This window comes from Gymnogyps californianus, chromosome 2 (assembly GCF_018139145.2).
Source record: "Gymnogyps californianus isolate 813 chromosome 2, ASM1813914v2, whole genome shotgun sequence".
Taxonomy (NCBI): domain Eukaryota; kingdom Metazoa; phylum Chordata; class Aves; order Accipitriformes; family Cathartidae; genus Gymnogyps; species Gymnogyps californianus.
The window spans coordinates 83790670-83809387 of NC_059472.1; the positions used below are offsets into that span (position 1 = coordinate 83790670).

The following is an 18718-nucleotide window of genomic DNA, read 5'->3' on the forward strand; positions in this document are numbered from 1 at the left end:
TCCTGGGCTTGGCTGGGATAGGGGATTTTAATTGGGATCTGTATTATATGTGATTTGGATTGATCTCTTTTGGAACCAGAATATGAGGGTCATGAATCTATTTCGAACAAATAGCATGACTTGATTTTTTTTTTCTGCCGTCAGTACAGTTAAACATTGGAACAGATTCTTTAGGAAGATTATGCACTCTCCTTCCCTGAAAGGTTTTACAAACAGATAAAAAATATCTGTAAAGAATAGTTTAAACATCAGTGTATGTACCATATGTACCAATGATGGAGTTAATGCTTCTCAGTCATTACAGATGAGCAGTGATCTGTAAGATTTCAGAAGGTATTCCATGGCACTACTGCAAAAATAGAACTGTAAAATAAAGCCAACCTCCCCACACTTCCACACATGCATACAAACAAGACCACACAATACACACATACACAAAAGCTCAAGAGGAAAGCTACAGATAAGCATTTAAAGTTTACTCTCATTTTCATCAGGCTGCAAAATGGAAACCATGAGGCAATACTCAACAAATAGTAAGGTTAATTTTGGTTTTTTTTGGAAAGGCTGGATGGTTCTTTGATTCAAGAAATATTTAGAAACACTTGGCTGGGTGACTCTGAAGGCCCTTTTACTTCTGGGCCTATCCGCTATAAATTTCTGATTGTACTTTTCAGGCACGCTTTGTTAGGAAGGGCATGAAGCGACAGACTATCATCCAGGAAGCACTGAAGGACTTGCTCTTGGTATCATACCTGTAAAAGTAAGCATGAATTCAACTTTTTATGCCCGTTAAATTCTCATTTTCTCCTTTAAGCAATAACCAGCAATAACCTTGACAGTACCTTCTCAGTGCTATTCACCTAGAAATAGACCAAATTGCCAACATCTTTTTCATTAATCCACTTTTTAAAAACATTCCTGAATGTATGAAGTATAATTGCTAAAATAAAATGGAATATAAAAATAAAATGCAATATTTGATTATTCATAGTTTGCAATATGTTGTATACACCATGTCCTTGATATCAGCCAGTTCAGTGATGACAGATTAGACTTCCCCTTCTGTCAAGAAACGCGTGGAAATTGTTCTGTTCAATGAGACATCCCAGACAAAACAGAAACCCATTTCTTTGAGATTTATGTGTTTGATTTACCTTCATTGTCCCTTAGAGTAAAGTTGGGATTCAAAGAAAGCCCTTCATCAAGGGAAAAATGGAATCTTGCCCCATTTGCAGAGTTATCTTTGTCAGTTGCAGTGATAGTCTGAATTACCTGAAATAAAAATTAACAGTGAATGTGTTGAAATTTGAACTTGACCCAAATAGTACCTGACCTCAGCAGGATGCTCAAACTTAGCTTATTTTAATTTTCTACTTGACTGCTGCTAAATTCCACCTATGAAATGACTGGGCCATTAGCTTGATTTCTCTAGCATGAAATATTTTAGGAACCACACTTCAGAGCTAGATAAAAGCATCTAAAGCATCTATACTTTCTGACATTCTGATATGGTCAGGACCTGGTACAGAGATTTTCACCATCTGTATTGCATCCTGGTGACTTTCAGAATTACAGTTTCACCTAAACATCTGTTTTTATGGAGCCAAAATTCAGGCTGAACCAGGATGGTCTATGAGGAGCATCGTCTGCTTGCCATCCCAATAATTAGATGCACTTTCAACACTGGTTAGGAAAAATAATTGTTTAACCAAAATGGAAGGTACCAGCTCTCCGTTTAAAATTCCTGTTAAGAATCAGTTTTAAATTGCCAGAGAACAGAACAGGAAGAACAGCAGCCACTCCTGGTTTTAGGTTGATTTGCCCAAAAGGAACAGAATTAGATGTAGCAACCATGTATGGGAGAGGTATTTTTGAAAGGTAGGACCTTTGCCTTCGAAAGCCCTGGTGGTTTTTAAAATTTACTTTCAACTAAAACTGAGCTAAGCTTTTGGAATATGTGACCAAGCAATATTTCCACCTCTGCTTTCATTTTCATGCTGGGTCTGCAAGCTCAAGTGCTAAAGTAGAACTTAATAAAAGTTGTTCTTGCGATATAGGCAGTGAAGCCCACACAGACTGCTGCACAGAGCTGATAGATATCCCGAGGGAAATGTAAAAGGGGGAGGGAAAGTGCTCTTTTCATGAGAATTTTTCTGCTCAGTGTTCAGCTGCAGTCTGTCTGGGCTGAACCTGAAGCATAAACAGTGCGGGCTCAGATGGTTTGGTCTGTTTTAGAAGTAAGAGACAGCACACAGTTCTCTGCCTCCATTCACATAAGAGAAGCAAAACAAGTACATTTTAAAGCCAATAGAGTACAATGCTTATTCCATTGACTATATACAATATAGTACATTATACTGACTATACACACCTGAGACAATTAACAATACTGATGATAATTGCCGAGAATATTTTAAAAGTTTGTCATAATACTTTTTTGCTGAACAGTAACAGAATAAAATCAATCTGAAACAACTATAACCATACAGTTTACCAAAGTCATGGCAATATTGGTGAAAAAGTTTGGCAAAAGCTAATTGTTCTCTACTGAATTTTGCAAAGGTGGCATATCTGTTATTGAAACAACTACCATGTAAAAACAGAAATATAAGATTATCTTAGCTAGATATATTTAGTTAATAATGTTGAAATAGTATGAGGCAAAGCAATACAAAAAAAAGTTGATGGAAGACTACTTTCAAGAGAATCAGTTTCTGTTATTACTCAAATACTAACAATACTGTTAAATACCATAGCTGTGAAAAATTCAGATAAGACCTTAAAAAAATATATGAATTTATTAAATATTGTTTATAAATCCTTAGTGCTGTTTATCAGTGAAATATAAGTAATTTTGCCATGCACCTTCGGCTTTTATTTGACAGCCTAGTAGATGAACTTTCGTCCTGTTGCCCTCTCTTACATAAAACGTTCAGTGACATTTTACTGAATCTTGCTTCAAGAACATGCCATTTTGCAACAAAAATACCTTTGATCAAGGCCTCAGTGCCACAACACTCGTATAAAATTTATTTGTTTTTAAGACTAATTTTAAAACTCAACAAAATATACAGTCTACATTCCCTGATTTCATACATGGAAATTCAAGTATCCCCTGAATTCACCAATGTATGTAAAAAGTATAGCACCAGATGGTATAGAAATCATGCTTTTCCATGTGGAAAATAGACATTGTATGTATAATAGGACAGGTCAAAACACTTTTGACAGAACTGTTTTTAAACAGAAAGTTCACACTCTTTCAGAAAAGGCTCTTGCTTTCTAGGGAAAAGATTTCTAAGACATTCATTCAGAGGTGAGGAACAAAAGTGTGTGTCCTCTTGACACCCAAATGTACTGTTAACACTTTTCTAATTAATAGGCCAACTAATTAATGGCCTATTAGCAGACATTAACATGCACCTTACCAAAGCTGATTAAAATGAAAATGTAGACACAGAATCTCAGCTGCTGTAAAGCTCAATTGACAGCACTGAAGCGATGAAACTGAAGGGTTATGCAATTTTTTTTACAGGTAAGAGTTGGCGAGAAAACAAAGAATTTCAAGAATGGAGAAGTAATTGAAGAGGATAGAAAGCAGGCGCTAAATTCTACTCAGATCCTTTTCAGAACTGAATCAATAAACAAGTAAATACACACACAACAAACTTATAGCAGAGGCGTTCCTTGCCAGCTAACATTGATTTCCTTTGGCTATTAGAAATAACAGCATCCAGGGTGAGGTAGCTCATGTTGGCAGCACAATATTTATACACTCTGATTCTGAAAAGGTTCTTTGTGTGTGTGTGCGCGCGCGCACGCACGTACACACACCTGTGTGTTAATTTACAGTGATGGATAGTGTCAGGGAAATGACATTTTACTACTATCACAACTTTTTCTATTATTCCTCTGAAAAGCACCAGGAAGAAATGTTATCTTTGGAAAGCTATAGCAAATATGACTAGCAGATCTAGTCAGATATTTTAATAGGTTCATACTCTGCCAGGACAAACACTGAACTTGGAAACATTCAGAAAACTGTCAATGCTTCACTCCACTTTCCAGAACAAAGCATTTAAACTTTTTTTTACGTTGCTATTTGCTCCCATTGTCTTAAAAATAATAAACCAAGTTGCATTTGAAGCAAAGGAAAATTTCATTTGTAAGTTCACTTTGTGGAAGATTGCAAAATTTCATTTTCCTACATTGGCTAAATCTCACAATCATTCACAAAATCAGTATATCTCTAGACGTCGGAGTTCTCCAAGTCTGGATACTATCTAAGATCAAATCACAGCTGTTTTATCTACTTTAATATGTAATATCTACCAGGCTTCACTTGGAAGCTGTTGGAGATACTTTGTTTATCTTCTCAACAAGGTGACTCCTAAGGGAGTAAAGCTGTCACTTCAGTGTGGAAATGATCATCTTCTCACAAGCATTTTCTGTTTGACATGCCTTAGGGGGGTCATTTAAGCACTTAAATCCTTAAATGTATTATCTTTTTTTTTTTTTTTAAGTAAATAAACTGAGCTGTGGAGGGACAAAGAAGCAGGAGACAGAGGCTGTGCAATTAAATGATACTGCAATTTCTCTCCATAGAAACCTCTCCTGAAAATGAACAAGCAAACACAAAAATTCTTCCAATGACAAACTATTGGTTAGTTTATCTTGCACATAATAAATTCAAAATAGATGTGCTAAGGAAAGAAATAAGGACTCTTACAGGGCAGTGCAAGGCTGGAGCCCAACCTCAAAGGACTAGTCAAGCAGAAGTGCCCGGCAGTACCTGACAGAATTTGTTCTTTAGTGATAAATCTTATGAATCATTCTCACAAGATGATGGATAACTCGGAGTAAATACTGCCTTTTCAGTGATTCAAAACCATCCAGCTGGGCACACTTTTTAGCATATGGAACACTTGTCTTGTTCTGTAATCCTTGTTTATTTGTCCCTCCTTAATATTTGTTGAACACTGTCATTTTCTTTCTTAAACTAGACAGTAAGATCTTCTGAGTAAGAGCCACGTATTCTTGTGTTTTGGTTTGGTTTTGTCTTTTGTACAGTGCAATGGTATCACAATGTTTTCTGAAGCCTTGTTGTGCAATGCAAATAAAAATTAGTCCATGTCATGTACGTTATGGAGTCCTGTTAGTTTAACAATATAACAGCATGCTGCTCCAGCCTTTCATATTAAACTACTGCTTGTAGAGTCCTTCATAGTAGCATTAATCTAGGGTATTAAACTGCAGTGCTACAGAGGTCAGGAGTCATTCAAGCTTGCACCAGTAGCTCAGAGAGAAATACAACGCTGACCCAAATCAGGAGCAAATGCTGTTACAGTAAAACTTATTTTATCCTTTAAACATGTCTCTCATAAATTTCCAGTTGCAAAGCTACTATTGGAGAGTTAAAACTTTGCTAATAAGAAACATTAGCTACTCACCACCAACACCACCCCCGGCAAACAGAGCATTTCTGAGCTAGCTTCACTGCATGCTTTAGCTTATTATTAATTATAACAATTTAACAATTATTGTTAAATTATATAGTTTTAAAAATATAAGAATATGTTGAAAGCAATTGCAATTAATGTTTAAGAGATTTTATCTTCTTTTTTTTTTAAATTAGTCTTTTACAAGTTCTGATTCTTCTATATTTGGCTTTATTTGAGGTTTTCAGAATATTAGTTTTACTTTAATAAGCATGTTAATAAGAGACATTCAGTTGACAGACAGACCTACTTAGATTTTCAAAGGCTTTGAGTGAGGTGTCTCAACAAGAGCACTGAAGAAAAGTATGCAGTCATGAGATAAGAGGGAAGCTCCTTGCACAAATAATTGCTTGAAAGACAGGAAACAGAGTTTCTTCTGTAAATTGTCTATTCCAGAGAGAGAAGAAGTCATAGAGATTTCCTGTTCCACACAGATTCATGTTGGGCCACTTGTTGGTCAGTGTAATAATAAACGTCTTATAAATAATCAGCCCACCAAATCTACTTATGATACTGAGTTGTTCAAGGAAGACAAGAGGAAGGGCTGACACTAAAGACCTTTCAATACTCAGTAGCCAGGCAATACAAAGACAGGTGAAATTCACTATACATAGACATAAAGTCTTAACTTCACATACGTGATGATGATTTCTGAGGTGACCATTACTTCTAATGATGTTGGTGTTATGGCAGGCAGTTTTTTGCGTTCAATGCTTACTAGTGGTTAAAAAGCAAAGCCACTGTAAAAATTGCTAGGAAAGGAATAGAGAACAAAGCAGAGATCATAATATACTATGAAGCATAAACTATGATAAGAATTATAAACCACTGCATACCTGCATCTTGAATCTTGATTCTCCATCTCAAGGTGAATAGAGAGGAATTGGAGAAAGTTTAGAGGAGGACAAGATGAATGATCAAAAATCTAGAAGGGCTTTATCACAGCTTGTCCAAGTTAAGTAGGACTCCAGTCTGGACAAGAGACGGCTGAGGGGCAATGTGCTAGAGATTTATGAATGGCACAGAGATAATAAATAGGGATCAACTGCTCTCTCTCTCTCTCTCTCTCTCTCCCCCCCAACACAAGAACTGGTAAATATCGATTGAAGACAGCATGGAAAGATTTAAAAAAAAAAAAAGAAAAAAAAGAAGGTGGTAGGTCTTCCTGAAACATGCAATTACACTGTAAAATTCCTTGCTGCATGAGGTAGCAGATATCAAAAGTTTATGTTTGTTGTAGGAAAAGCTAAGCAGATTCATATGAGGTGGTTATTAAAGGATTATTAAAAACACAGAAACCACATTTGGATCAGGAAATGATCTGCAAATGATCTGAGACCAGGGAAGTACTTGGGGTAAGTATATACCCTTGCCATGTTCTTATACTACTCTTCAGGTGTCAGCTTTTGGCCACTGTTAGAGTCAAGATAACTTTGGTCAGCCTATAGTCTGACGAAGTACAGCATTTTTATAGTCTCAACGTTAAAATTAGAAATATGCCACCATGCATTTATGCACACTGCTTTTAAAGATTTGATGAGAAAACTGTTATTACTAGTAATATATTCCTCAGGAAAGATATGAGCTCACAATTGCAACTTATAACCTGTGTAATAACACAAAACCAGCATAGAGTGCTGAGTAAAAGCTCAATCTATGCAAAAAAGCAAAGGCACTTGGTAAAATTGTCAAACCATGGACTGCAGTGAAGCACATCAATCACAGGAGCAGCGGCTGGAATGTGATTCAGCTATTCAGTCTCAGTTCTGACCCTCCCCATTCAGGGGGGGTGGCGTGAAAAACCAGTTCAACATCTTTTCCATAATGACCTGGCACAGACAAGGGCAATCAACACGCAAAAAGTGAGGATGGCAGCCATGTTAATCAGCCATTTCACCGAGCTGTATTTGAAACTTTGCTACCATGTGGCACTTAGATGAGAGATGTTAAATCTGCCTCATCCATTTTGTTCAGGATAGTGGCTTGTCAAATCCCATCACTTATCTGACAAGACTAAAGTTTTGCCTGTCTTTACGGAAGATAGTTTGGGTATTTTTTTGCAGCAACAAGAAAGATATATTGAACAAATTCCCAAATCTTATCCTTTCAGCCTAATACAGTTAAAAAGTTGAATCAAATGTGAAATACAAAAATGAAATCAGAAAGAATTATGACATGTATTCCCTGAATCAAAATTCTTACATATGTGGCATTAACAAATAAAGTAATTCTTCTTTCTCACTGGGAGAAAGATAACTGTGAGAGTTACCTGACCAGGTTTTGCATTCTCACAGACGACTACATCATACTCTCTGGCGAGCTCTGGAGGGTTGTCATTGACATCCAGGATTCTAACACCAACTGGAACGTGGCTCACTAGCCCGGGATTGTCTGCAAAATACAAAAGGGGGTATTAAGCTTTTTGAAATACTCAATATTCCATGACATTCTCAATTTAAACATGGTTTCTTAACACCATAACTAGATGAGAACTAGATACAGCTGCAGAAATTTAGATAGCAAGATACTAAAAGATGTTTTTTGCTGTGCTTCATTAACCATTTTGAAAAATAATAAAAAAAAAAGAGTGGAAAGTATGGTGTGAGTCTTAAGTCACTGTTATATCAGTAAAAAGGCAAGTTACTCTGGAACTGAAGTGGGGGAAAGCTGTTGGAGTTATTGCATACTGTCACACTGCATGCTAAGAAATGATCAATTGCTTTGTAATGAATGTGAAAGTGTCATCACAGTATTGAACAAAATCTAATATGAAAAATATTAAAGCCTTTTTCTTTTTCTCAGTCACTTAAAGAGTTTAGGAAATAAAATATCAAAATAATAAGAAAATATGAATGCATAGGCACATATAAACCTTTCCCAAGCTTGAGTTCAGCTTCCTCACAAGTTATTATGCTATTACACAAAGTAGTTAATGAGTCTTGCTTTAGCAGTGACATACCAGTAAGAAAACAACATTTAAGTAACAGTGTCTTAGGCTATGATCTATACTTTCATGAGAGCTCACCCTCAAAAAGCACAATAAATAGAATCCTTTCAATGAGAATACACTTTCCATGATAAAATGGGGAAAAAACAATTTTTTTAATCCATAATTCCCTTGTTCTTACTACTATGTACTAAGAAAATTTTATTTTGTTGAAAGAATTATATATTAAAGCTTTTTATAATTAGCTAAAATACACCCTCTGAATTCTGTATAAGTATCAATCGGTTAGACGACAAACTTCATTTTACTTTCACCAATTAAATGAAATTATCAGTAGAAGACTACTAGTAAAGTCCGTCTTTCAAATGCAACAAGATAGAAGAACGGGGTCTTACAGATTGACACTTTAAAAGTGCATGTCCCTGTGCGTGCTCATGAGAAGGAAAAAAAAAAAAAGGAGAAACATTAGTAGTCTAAACCTCATTCACCTTGGTTATTTTGACCTTAATGAATCCACATCATGTTTCTGTCAAAAAGGGTCGTTTGTAAAATGCCTTAGATTTGTCACACCTTTAATGGCCTCTGCTCAGAATTCTGAAAAACATTGATTAGACACCTATTTGGCTTCAAAGCCACCAGTAATGTAGCCTCCCAATGAAAGAATATTTGAGAATGTTGAAGTTTCTTTTGACAAAGTGAGAGATTTATCCTTGTCTGTTTTCACCTGGGATACTAGTCAAAGAGCCTGGGGTTTAGAAATTCTCTTCACATTTTTTACATTCTCTTTTTAACTAATATGTCTATGTTCACCTGATGATTTTAATTCACTTTTGGAACTTAGTCAATTATCCCCATAAAATGGGAATAGAAAGGAGATCAAAAAAGTAACAGAAAAGGAAGACTTAACTTAGATAACATAGCAACCTCTATTCCCAATTAACATTAGCATTAGAAGTTAGAAGAACACACTCACAAGACATTTATAGACTTGCAAATTTCATTTTCGTGCTGAAAATTTCCTTGACTGGTGGTATTTTCAGTTTTACCCCGAAACTATGAATATCTTTATAACAGGTGAACTAAGGGACTAAAGTAGGCTATCTCAATTGTGTTCATACAAGGTTGAGGCTTTCCATTGCTATCTAGAAAATACTTTTAGTGGAAAACTTTGAGGAATGTTAAAATACTAGGAATATATGAAGTAAAGGTGAAGAAAGATACTTGGCTGTTCACTAAGCAGTTGGGAGAAAGGAACCTTTCATCTACCTTTACTCTTGTTACTGAAGGAAGCAATCTTCTCTCCACAGGACCCTTTGCAATATGAGTATTAACAGAAAAAGATGTTTGGTCCTTCCCTGGAGGTAGGTCATGAGATTGTGCAGAACAGCACAAGCAGTAGAGATTGTGCAGAATATTTCTTATTGCTCACTGAAATACAGCTTACAAACTCATTTAGGTAACTTCCTTTGTCAAGGTCATCAGACAATCCAATTACAAAAACCCTGTAATTACAATTATAGAACATGATATCTAGCAATAGATGATCTATAGATGATCTACGACTCAAAGGAGCTTTGTTCTTGAGGCTTTGTTTGGGAGTCTCTCGCACATAGTTTGCGAGGTATGTGAACTAGAAAGTGGTATAAATTAAAGGAAGGATACAAAGCAGGTAGAGAGACACAAAAGCATAGAAAGGAGACTGAAGGCAGAGATCACAGTAAAGGGTTAAGGATGAATAAATCCATTTGGGAGTGGATTCACAAACTATAGTGAAGGAATTGAAGTTTTTAATACTAGAGAAATCCCGAAGAAGCTTTTGCCAGAAGGCAAAAAAGTTGTGATTATCAGATAATCATAAGATCACTGAAAAATCTTAGTTGAAAGGGACTTCTGGAGGTCACTGGTCCAGTCTCCAGCTCAAAGTAGGGACATCTTCAAAGCTATAAGAGGGCACAATACATCTAAGAGGAAGGGAGCAAAAAAGCAGGAAGTGCACAGGACAGAGGGTACGAGAGATAGAGAAGTGTTCTGCAGGTCTGGCATGTCTGGAATAGTTACTGGGGAAGGAAAATCAAACTTTTTAGTCCAATATGTGGCAAAAAAAGGGTAAATACTTTTGTTTCAGTACAGTGTATCAGACCTCTTTGCCCCACCTTGAATGTGTCCTCTTGTATGCCTGTCACTACTACTCAGCGCAGTCTTACTCTAGTCTGTTAAATTTGCATTATTTTCACAGAGATTTAATGGAGATTCAGAGAGTTTACCTTTATTTGTTCTGCAGCTGCTTTGCAGTACAAAGAATTCATAAATACCTTACCAGTTCAAAAGAGTTCTTAATGCACAAGGTATTATCAGTATCTTTCTGGAAGCAGTTACCTCATGGGATCGCTGACATTTGCAGGCAAATTTCCATATTGACAGCCCACTCACTACAAAATGCTAATACGGAAAGTATTAACACCATTTACCAAAACAGTCTTGAAGTTTGTCAGATTGTGTATACTACACAGATGTGCACGCAAGACGATAGCACAGTTTATAATGGGGGTAGAAAATGAGAATGAATTAAGAGGGACCTTAAAAACTTTTTTTTTTTTTTAGGTTTGGTTTTGTTGTGTTATTGTAAAATAAACTCCAATCTTTTTTAGGTGTACAACTCACCTGCACTCTCCAAACCACTCTAATAACAGGTCCTTTTAGTAGTACATTTTTGTTAATTAGACAAATTTCTTGCAGCAGTTTGGCAGATTTCCAGTTTTAAGATAATCAGTGCTGACATATATTTCAGGCCTCCGCATTATAAAACAGCCAGATCCATTCTGTGTCCTATTCACATTATGCCTCAAGAGTAGATTTTTCAAAATGAATTCTCACTGTTTTAAGGGGTAACTGAAGCAGAAACATTGCTCTGATTCATCTACGCTAGGGACTTGCTTTCTTATGCTTGAGACTTTTCCCAGAATAAATAGTTCTTCTGCCAGAATACTCAATATCTGTAAAATGAATCCATTTCATTAAGTATCAGCCCCTCCACCAGCAAGTCCTCTGCAAACTTACAGAAGTCCCTATCAATTGCCAGTCTGAAGTCTTGAATCTTCTCTTCCATTAATTTCTGTGGGCAAACTTTAAAACCCCTGTTTAAGAAGAAAGCTTTTTAATACAGCTACTGCTGTCTGAGACTTCCTTTTCATATTAACAAAATTCCTGTGGGCTTTATGAAAATAAATTCTACCTGAATGACATTCAGAATAACAGTCCTAACATCAACAATCTTTTGTGGTTTTGTTTTTTTGCTTTTTGCTTGTGTTTTTTGTTGTTTGGGTTTTTTTAAGTTAGACGGGTATAGTTAAACAGTTATTATTATGAAAGCTGAGTGAATAATTTAACCCAGAGACAGCCTGAACTATTTTAAAAGTGAAGTAGTTTACAAAAAAATGGAATAATTTTACATGTTTTCATGATCTAGAACAAAAATCTTCATATAACATAGGATTACAATGAATGTCTATGCTTTTGCATCATCAATATTAAATATTGATCTTAATCACTACAATAACAACTTTTTTTTCTCATTTTGACATCTTTTCAAGATCTTATGAGGCAAGCCAATACTTAGGAAGTTCAACTATCTATTCCAGTACTTTTTTAAAGAGAAGTAGAAAGCACTCATCACACTTCTCTAATAATGATTAGTTTTGACACATTAGAAGACTAAACATAGATCTAGAAAGGATAAGAAACAGAACTAAAATGATGGAAGAATGTCTAGCATGTAAGTGAGAGTGGTAATATTCAGAAAATACTGGGTTTCACTCAGGATGGTGTGTATGCGATAAACTAAATTTTCTGGCAAGGAGAAAATTATGCAGAATCTAGTAATAAGTATAATGTTCTATTCTGCTTTTTTAAGGTAGTGGGTACTTTTAAATACTGTTACCTGAAGTTGGCTAGAAAATGCTTTATTTTTTCTTATAGCAAAACCTGACTTTTCACTGATGAACACAAGCCTGAAGGCACTGATCACTTCTCTTGGATCATGCTAATAGTGGTAGCAGTAGTAGCAACAGGAGCAACAGTAGGAATAATAGCACTGCAGCAGACTTAAAACATTTAGCGCTCTCAAGCTGGCAACTCCCTCTGCCTTAATGCAAGCAAAATTCTGCAGGTCATAGAAAATGCTGGTGCTCAACTCCTGAGTAGATCAGGGCACCACAAAATATACTGGTTCTGTGGCCAGAAATGTCTGTTTTGAGATGCTAGTACTGATTCACGAAGCCCTGTAGAAGGAAATGTCACACGATCCCAAAGACTGTCTCTTCTTTGGGGACCCACCTTGGTAGCCAGGAAGAGCCATACCCTACACCATCTTCAGATGACAATGTACGAATATCTTCATCATATCTTTCCCAAAGAAAGAGAGGAGAAGAAAATCCACCATGCCTAGAAACCAATGACTAAACCAAGATAAACAGGGAAATAAGCATCGAACTTGGAATTAGAAGCATCACTTCTTGAGCAGGATGGAGAACTAGCTGCCTTTCGACAACTACGGGGTTTTTAATAGTTTTGTGTAGGTTTTTCTTATTGCATTGATAAGTACATTTAAAAGAACGGCAGATTCTGCTACAAATCGTATTATAGTGATTTTATGGTCCATTAGTAGGCAACTTGCCAAGGCTGAAAATAAACTGTGTATCACTGGAAAGTTTGGACAGGGTACCAGTATTGTGTCTAGCTCTCACCATTAAAAAGATATCAGATATCTAGTTTGTCACTACTCCATGAGCAAAAAAACTCCATGAGTCTTAAAACTCAAACCTTGTAGTTTTTAAAATCTACTTTAATCTGGTCCACACTTAGGGAAATACTTTTTTGGCAGATTCTGTTTCTTGGAAAAATAAAGTAATTGTTACCAATACCAAAACTGTTTCTGAAACCAAGCTAGCGGGCAGAATGCAAATGAGGTCAAAGATGAAGAATGAATGCGATTTTTTTCTTGGTGGGGGCAGGGTTTAAGGTAACATTTTTATGTCTGGTTCTGTAATGTACCTATAGAGATCATCATAAATGTAGCGAAACAATAGATAAGAAAAAATTTCCCTGTACTGATGTTAAAAAAATTGAGTGAATTTCATTATTTACGTGTACTCTGTATTGTTAAAAAACCATGAGTTTTGAAGAAAAAATTATATACCAAAAATCACTATGAAGAAATTTTATATTTAGTGTAAGAAAAAAATCACTTTGAGGAAAAACTAAGACACAAAGCTAGCAACAAACTCACTGGTATTAAACAACCATCCTGCTGTCCACCAGATACAGAAGGTTAGGACATTATAACACTGTAACAGCACTTTGTTCTGATTTAGATTACTTTCTTTTAGATCTTGAAAAGGGTTCTTTTTTCTAAAAATTCATTATTTGACACAAGGCATTAAAGTTATTCTTGATTATGGGAAAAAGCTTAAAATGAGAAAATAAAATGTCATCAATCCTTGTTCTTTTCTAATTCTTTCAATGCTGTATGTCAGGAAGATATTACTCCATCGACTTATTTCCTTCAGGCAATGCATATGTTGTTTTCATGTGTTTCAAAATAAACAGAAATTAATTGTGTATTTTTGTCTTTTGATTTTACTTTTTGTAAAATAAATCAGTGTTAATAACATTAACAGGTTTATTCTGTTTACTTTACATCTCCACTCTATCTTCAGTTCTCATTCTCCATATGACAGTCTCATGTACCGCTATCAGAAGTAACTTATATTTTAATCTCCTACCAAAATCTTAGGAACGTCTTTTCTGCTGCAATGCAACCATAAAAGATGAAAAAGAACTGGCAAATTCTTCTCATAACTTGCTGTTCACTGATGGTGATATAAGGTGGCAATATCCCTGTGCACCTAAAGAAAAGATACAACTGCACCTCACTATAATTATATACTTTATCTGTTTATTTAATGTAATTATAGAGATTTCAATATTTATTCAAAATCTCAAGGGGTTTTATATGTCACTGCTGCAAATTATTATTTCTCTGTGCATCCTGTTTTCCTCTGAACTGTGTATCTTTCTGTTATTACTTCTGTTTCTACCAAAGCTTGTTGATGAAAAAACTGTTTATATTATAATTAGAACATGCACTTTAATGTTTTTACCCTAATTCTTGCAAACTAACTGTTCCAAACTCTTATTCTTGTGAGTGTCCTGCCTTTTCACATATTTTAATTCTGAACAGGGCTTATTGTCCCTCTATGAAAATATCTCTGAAAGTTATTTCTTTGTGTAGTTTTTGTAATGACTGTATTTTCCTGGGATCCTTTTAGTACCACATCACAGGGTATTGCACATTTTGTCAATGAGGTATTGCTCTAAATCAGCACTTTGGTATCTTATTCCCTGAAGCTAGTACGAGGAATATGCATGGAGAAGCAAATACAGAAGACATATAAACAAAGACAAATATCTTTGGGTTTTTTTCCAATATCTGATTGTGTCTGATAGCCTTGGAGATTTTTGTTTAGTCTGTAAAATCAACTGTATAAAGATGTCTCTTAAGTATTTTGATTTCTAATACACTGTGGTATCAAAGCCCTGTATGTTCAGTATCCTTTCATGTGGTCATTTTTTACTGTCTCTTGCTAGCATTTCTTTAAGTCTGGGGGATCTGACAGAACCTGGCAGGAACCCTATTATTTCAGTTCTGTTCTCCACAGCCTCTCCACAGCTTTACAGATTAGGAACTCTTTATGGACCCTTCAAATATAAGTTTGTGCATTCATTGCATTTAAGTTGGTCCTTTAGGTAAATAGTGGGAAATTATCTATTTTTCCATTCTCAGCCATTGCAGAGCATTTTGGAGACACTCAGGTACACCGCAACTTCATCCCAAAAAGATAGATGATCTAGTAAACCCAGAAATCTATTTTACACACTGGTATACTTACCAGCTGCATAAGAGAAATATGTGAAAAATTCCCAATAGAAAGTATCTTCTGAATCTCTGAAATATAAACTTTTGGATCTGCCCTGAAATATAAGCACTTATCTTGCTTTCAAAAAATCACGTTTCTTATTACAACCACAGATGTTCTTATTATCCATCTAAATGTCCAGTACTTTACGAATCCCAGTAATCTCCTGATGTTAACATCATCTGAAAGCCATATGTAGAAGCAGGTTGGCTCTGTGTCTACTGAGCGGATATTGAACACAGTCAGTTCATTTGTTAGAATTAATGTCTAAAAGGAGTTTCCTGACACAGTCTTCCTTGCTATATTTCTAAGTAGAAATTTCTAGTGAAAGCTATAATCCTTACTTTGATTCTGAAACCAAGACATTCTCTGATTCCTTCAATCATCAGTGTTTATTTCTCCCCGCAGCTTTTATTCCTTCTTATTGAGCACAAAGACTTCAAGGATACTATTATTTGTCCTATTTGCAGCACTGCTTTGAAAACTTCGAAGTACATGTTTATTTTTCTAACTGAAATTGGCTTTAGAACTGGCAGAAGTCCATCCATTTATATTTTAGCGCCACCTTTGTCTTGCAGGGGCTGTGATTTGGGGTTTTGCTGTTATTGTTGCTGTTGCTTTCATTATCAGCACTACTATATGCTAGAGAGAAACCTTAATGGAATCATCCACAATTATTTTACAACCACCTATTTTCCTTGAGAATACATCACTATTTGTGAGAAATAGTTGTCCTTTTCCTTCCCCACATTCAACACACAGTTCCCAATATCACAAAATCACAGAATGGTTGAGGTTGGAAGGCACCTCCATAGATGAGCAAGTCCAACTCCCCTGCTCAAAGTTGGGTCAACTAGTGTACATGGCTCTGGGCCATGTCCAGCTGGGTTTTGCATATCTCCAAGAACGAAGAATCCACAACCTCTCTAGATGACCTGTCCCAATTTTTGACCAATCCCACAGTAAAAACATTTTTCTTCTCATGTTTAAATGGAGTTTTCTGTATTTCAATTTGTGCACAATTCCTCCTGTCATTTCACTGGATACTACTCAGATGAGTCTTTCCTCATCTTTGCTCATCTTTACTCATCTTCTTTACTCCCCCTGTCAGATATTTAAACACACTTATAAGCTCCTTCCGAGCCTTCTCATCTCCAGGCTGAACAGTCCCAGCTCTTTCAGCCTCTCCTCATATGACAGATACTCCAGTTCTTAATGATTTCATGCCCCTTCACTGGACTTAGTCCAGTTGCTCCATGTCTCCCTTGTACTGGGGAGCCCAGATCTGGACCCAGCATTCCATGTGTGGCCTCACCAGTGCTGTACAGAGGGGAAGGATCACCTCCCTCAACCTCCTGGCAACACTCTTCCTCACGCAGTGCAGGATACAGTTGGCCTTCTTTGCCACAAGGGCACATTGCTGGCTCATGTTCAGCTTGCATCCACCAGGACCTCCACATCCTTTTTTGAAAAGCTGCTCTCCAGCCACTTGGCCCTGCATGTGTAGTGGTGCATGGGATTATTCCTCTCCAGATGCTGGACTCTGCATTTCCTATTATTGAACTTCACAAGGTTCCTGTTCAGCCATTTCTCCAGATCATCGAGATCCCTCTGGATGGCAGCATGACCCTCTGGTTGTATCAGCCATTAGTCCAGTTTTGTGTCATTTGCAAACTGACTGAGAGTGCACTCTGTCCCATCAACCAGGTCATTAATGAAGAGATTAAACAGCATTGTATCCAGTATCAGCACCTGGGGGTACTCCACTAGTGACCGGCCTCCAGCTGCGCTTTGGGCTGCTGATCACAACCCTTTGAGCCTGCCATTTCAGACAATTTTCAATCCACTTCACTGTTCATTTATCTAGCCCATACTTCCACTTGTCTTGTTCTTACATGAGTTACTCTCAATCTTCCTTAATTCTTAGCAGCTTGGGACGTTATTTGGGAATCTGAATCACTTCCTATCATTTTGTGCTATCATTACAAAGAATTCTAATTGACAGATCCTACACCAGTCCTTAAAATAGCTCAGCCTTAAATTCTTCCACTCCCAAAGGAACAACCATTCACTATGACTGTATTTCTTTCCTCTAAATCAGTCTTTCATCTGTTATAAAACTTTGTGCGCTTGCTCTGTATTTTCCTTTTTCCATTACTCTTGTCAAAGACTTGGTCAAAAGCCTTTAATAGAGCCAAACAAATTCTATCTCCTTCCTCTTTCAAATACTCTTTTATAAACCTTTTCAAAGAATTCTAACAAGCTAATGAAATGTAAATAATTCTACGTGAAACCGTATTTTAAAATCCTATTACCATCAATTTGTAGTCCTTCCCCCTGCCCCAAACAAAGTCTGTAGATCCTTCAATATAAAATATAGTATTATTTTATCATCTTTCTTATTCCCTAATACCACAAGGAGTTTTCAGGAAGTACTAGTACTGAAACAATCAAAACAACAGCTTCAGTGCTGTGTCCTGGACAGCAAAATCCCACTCTTCCTCACTGTACGCTGCTGTTAAAGAACAGTGCATGTTAAAGAAAAAAAGGATTGCCCCGTCCATTCTCCTGGCAATGAACTCTGGTGTGCTTTAGGAAGTATCTGCATAAACAGAAAAAACCACTGATCATTACATCAACTTTACTCCTACAGAGGAAAGTGGTAGAGCTTCCACTGATTTCAGAGGGGACATTTAATCAATGCAGAGTGTATATCACATACTGAGACTAAAAGTGAAAGTAAATGTCTTATGAAAGGTTCAGAAACAATAAGGCTGAAGCATGAGGATATCATACATTTGAGGGTAGAAATATGATGTTGATTCTAAATAAGCACAAATACAAATAGCTGCCCAAAGGATGATCAGTAGAAACTGAATTCTGTCAGTGAAGTGTAGCGTAAAGTCAAGAGAGGAAAACACTTCAAGAAACTAACTATAACCATAACTTTATGTCATCAGAGCAGCTCTTATTGTTGAAGCAGTACAATCTGTGCTGGCTTTGGCTGGGATAGAGTTAATTTTCTTCACAGTAGCTAGTATGGGGCTGTGTTTTGGATTTGTGCTGAAGACAGTGTTGATAATACAGAGATGTTTTCATTATTGCTGAGCAGTGCTTACACAGAGTCAAGGCCTTTGCGGCTTCTCACACCACTCCACCAGCAAGAAGGCTGGGGGTACACAAGAAGTTGGGAGGGAACACAGCCAGGACAGCTGACCCCAACTGACCAAAGGGATATTCCATACCATATGACATCATGCTCAGCATATAAAGCTGGAAGAAGAAGAAGGAAGGGGAGG

At 36.5% G+C, this 18718-nt stretch overlaps 1 protein-coding gene across 3 annotated transcripts in view; it reads right to left on the reverse strand.

Moving 5' to 3' along the window:
- CDH18 (cadherin 18) overlaps window positions 1-18718 on the reverse strand; it is a 195126-nt gene that overhangs the window by 20488 nt on the left and 155920 nt on the right. For 2 of the 3 annotated variants that reach the window (XM_050891430.1, XM_050891431.1), the window contains exons 8-9: window positions 7768-7889; window positions 1155-1272 (exon numbers count right to left, since the gene is read on the reverse strand). In XM_050891430.1, coding sequence (XP_050747387.1) covers window positions 1155-1272; window positions 7768-7889 — 240 coding nt within the window. Of the gene's footprint in view, window positions 1-1154; window positions 1273-3774; window positions 3795-7767; window positions 7890-18718 lie in introns of all 3 variants that reach the window. The other variant, XM_050891432.1, reaches the window with a different exon arrangement.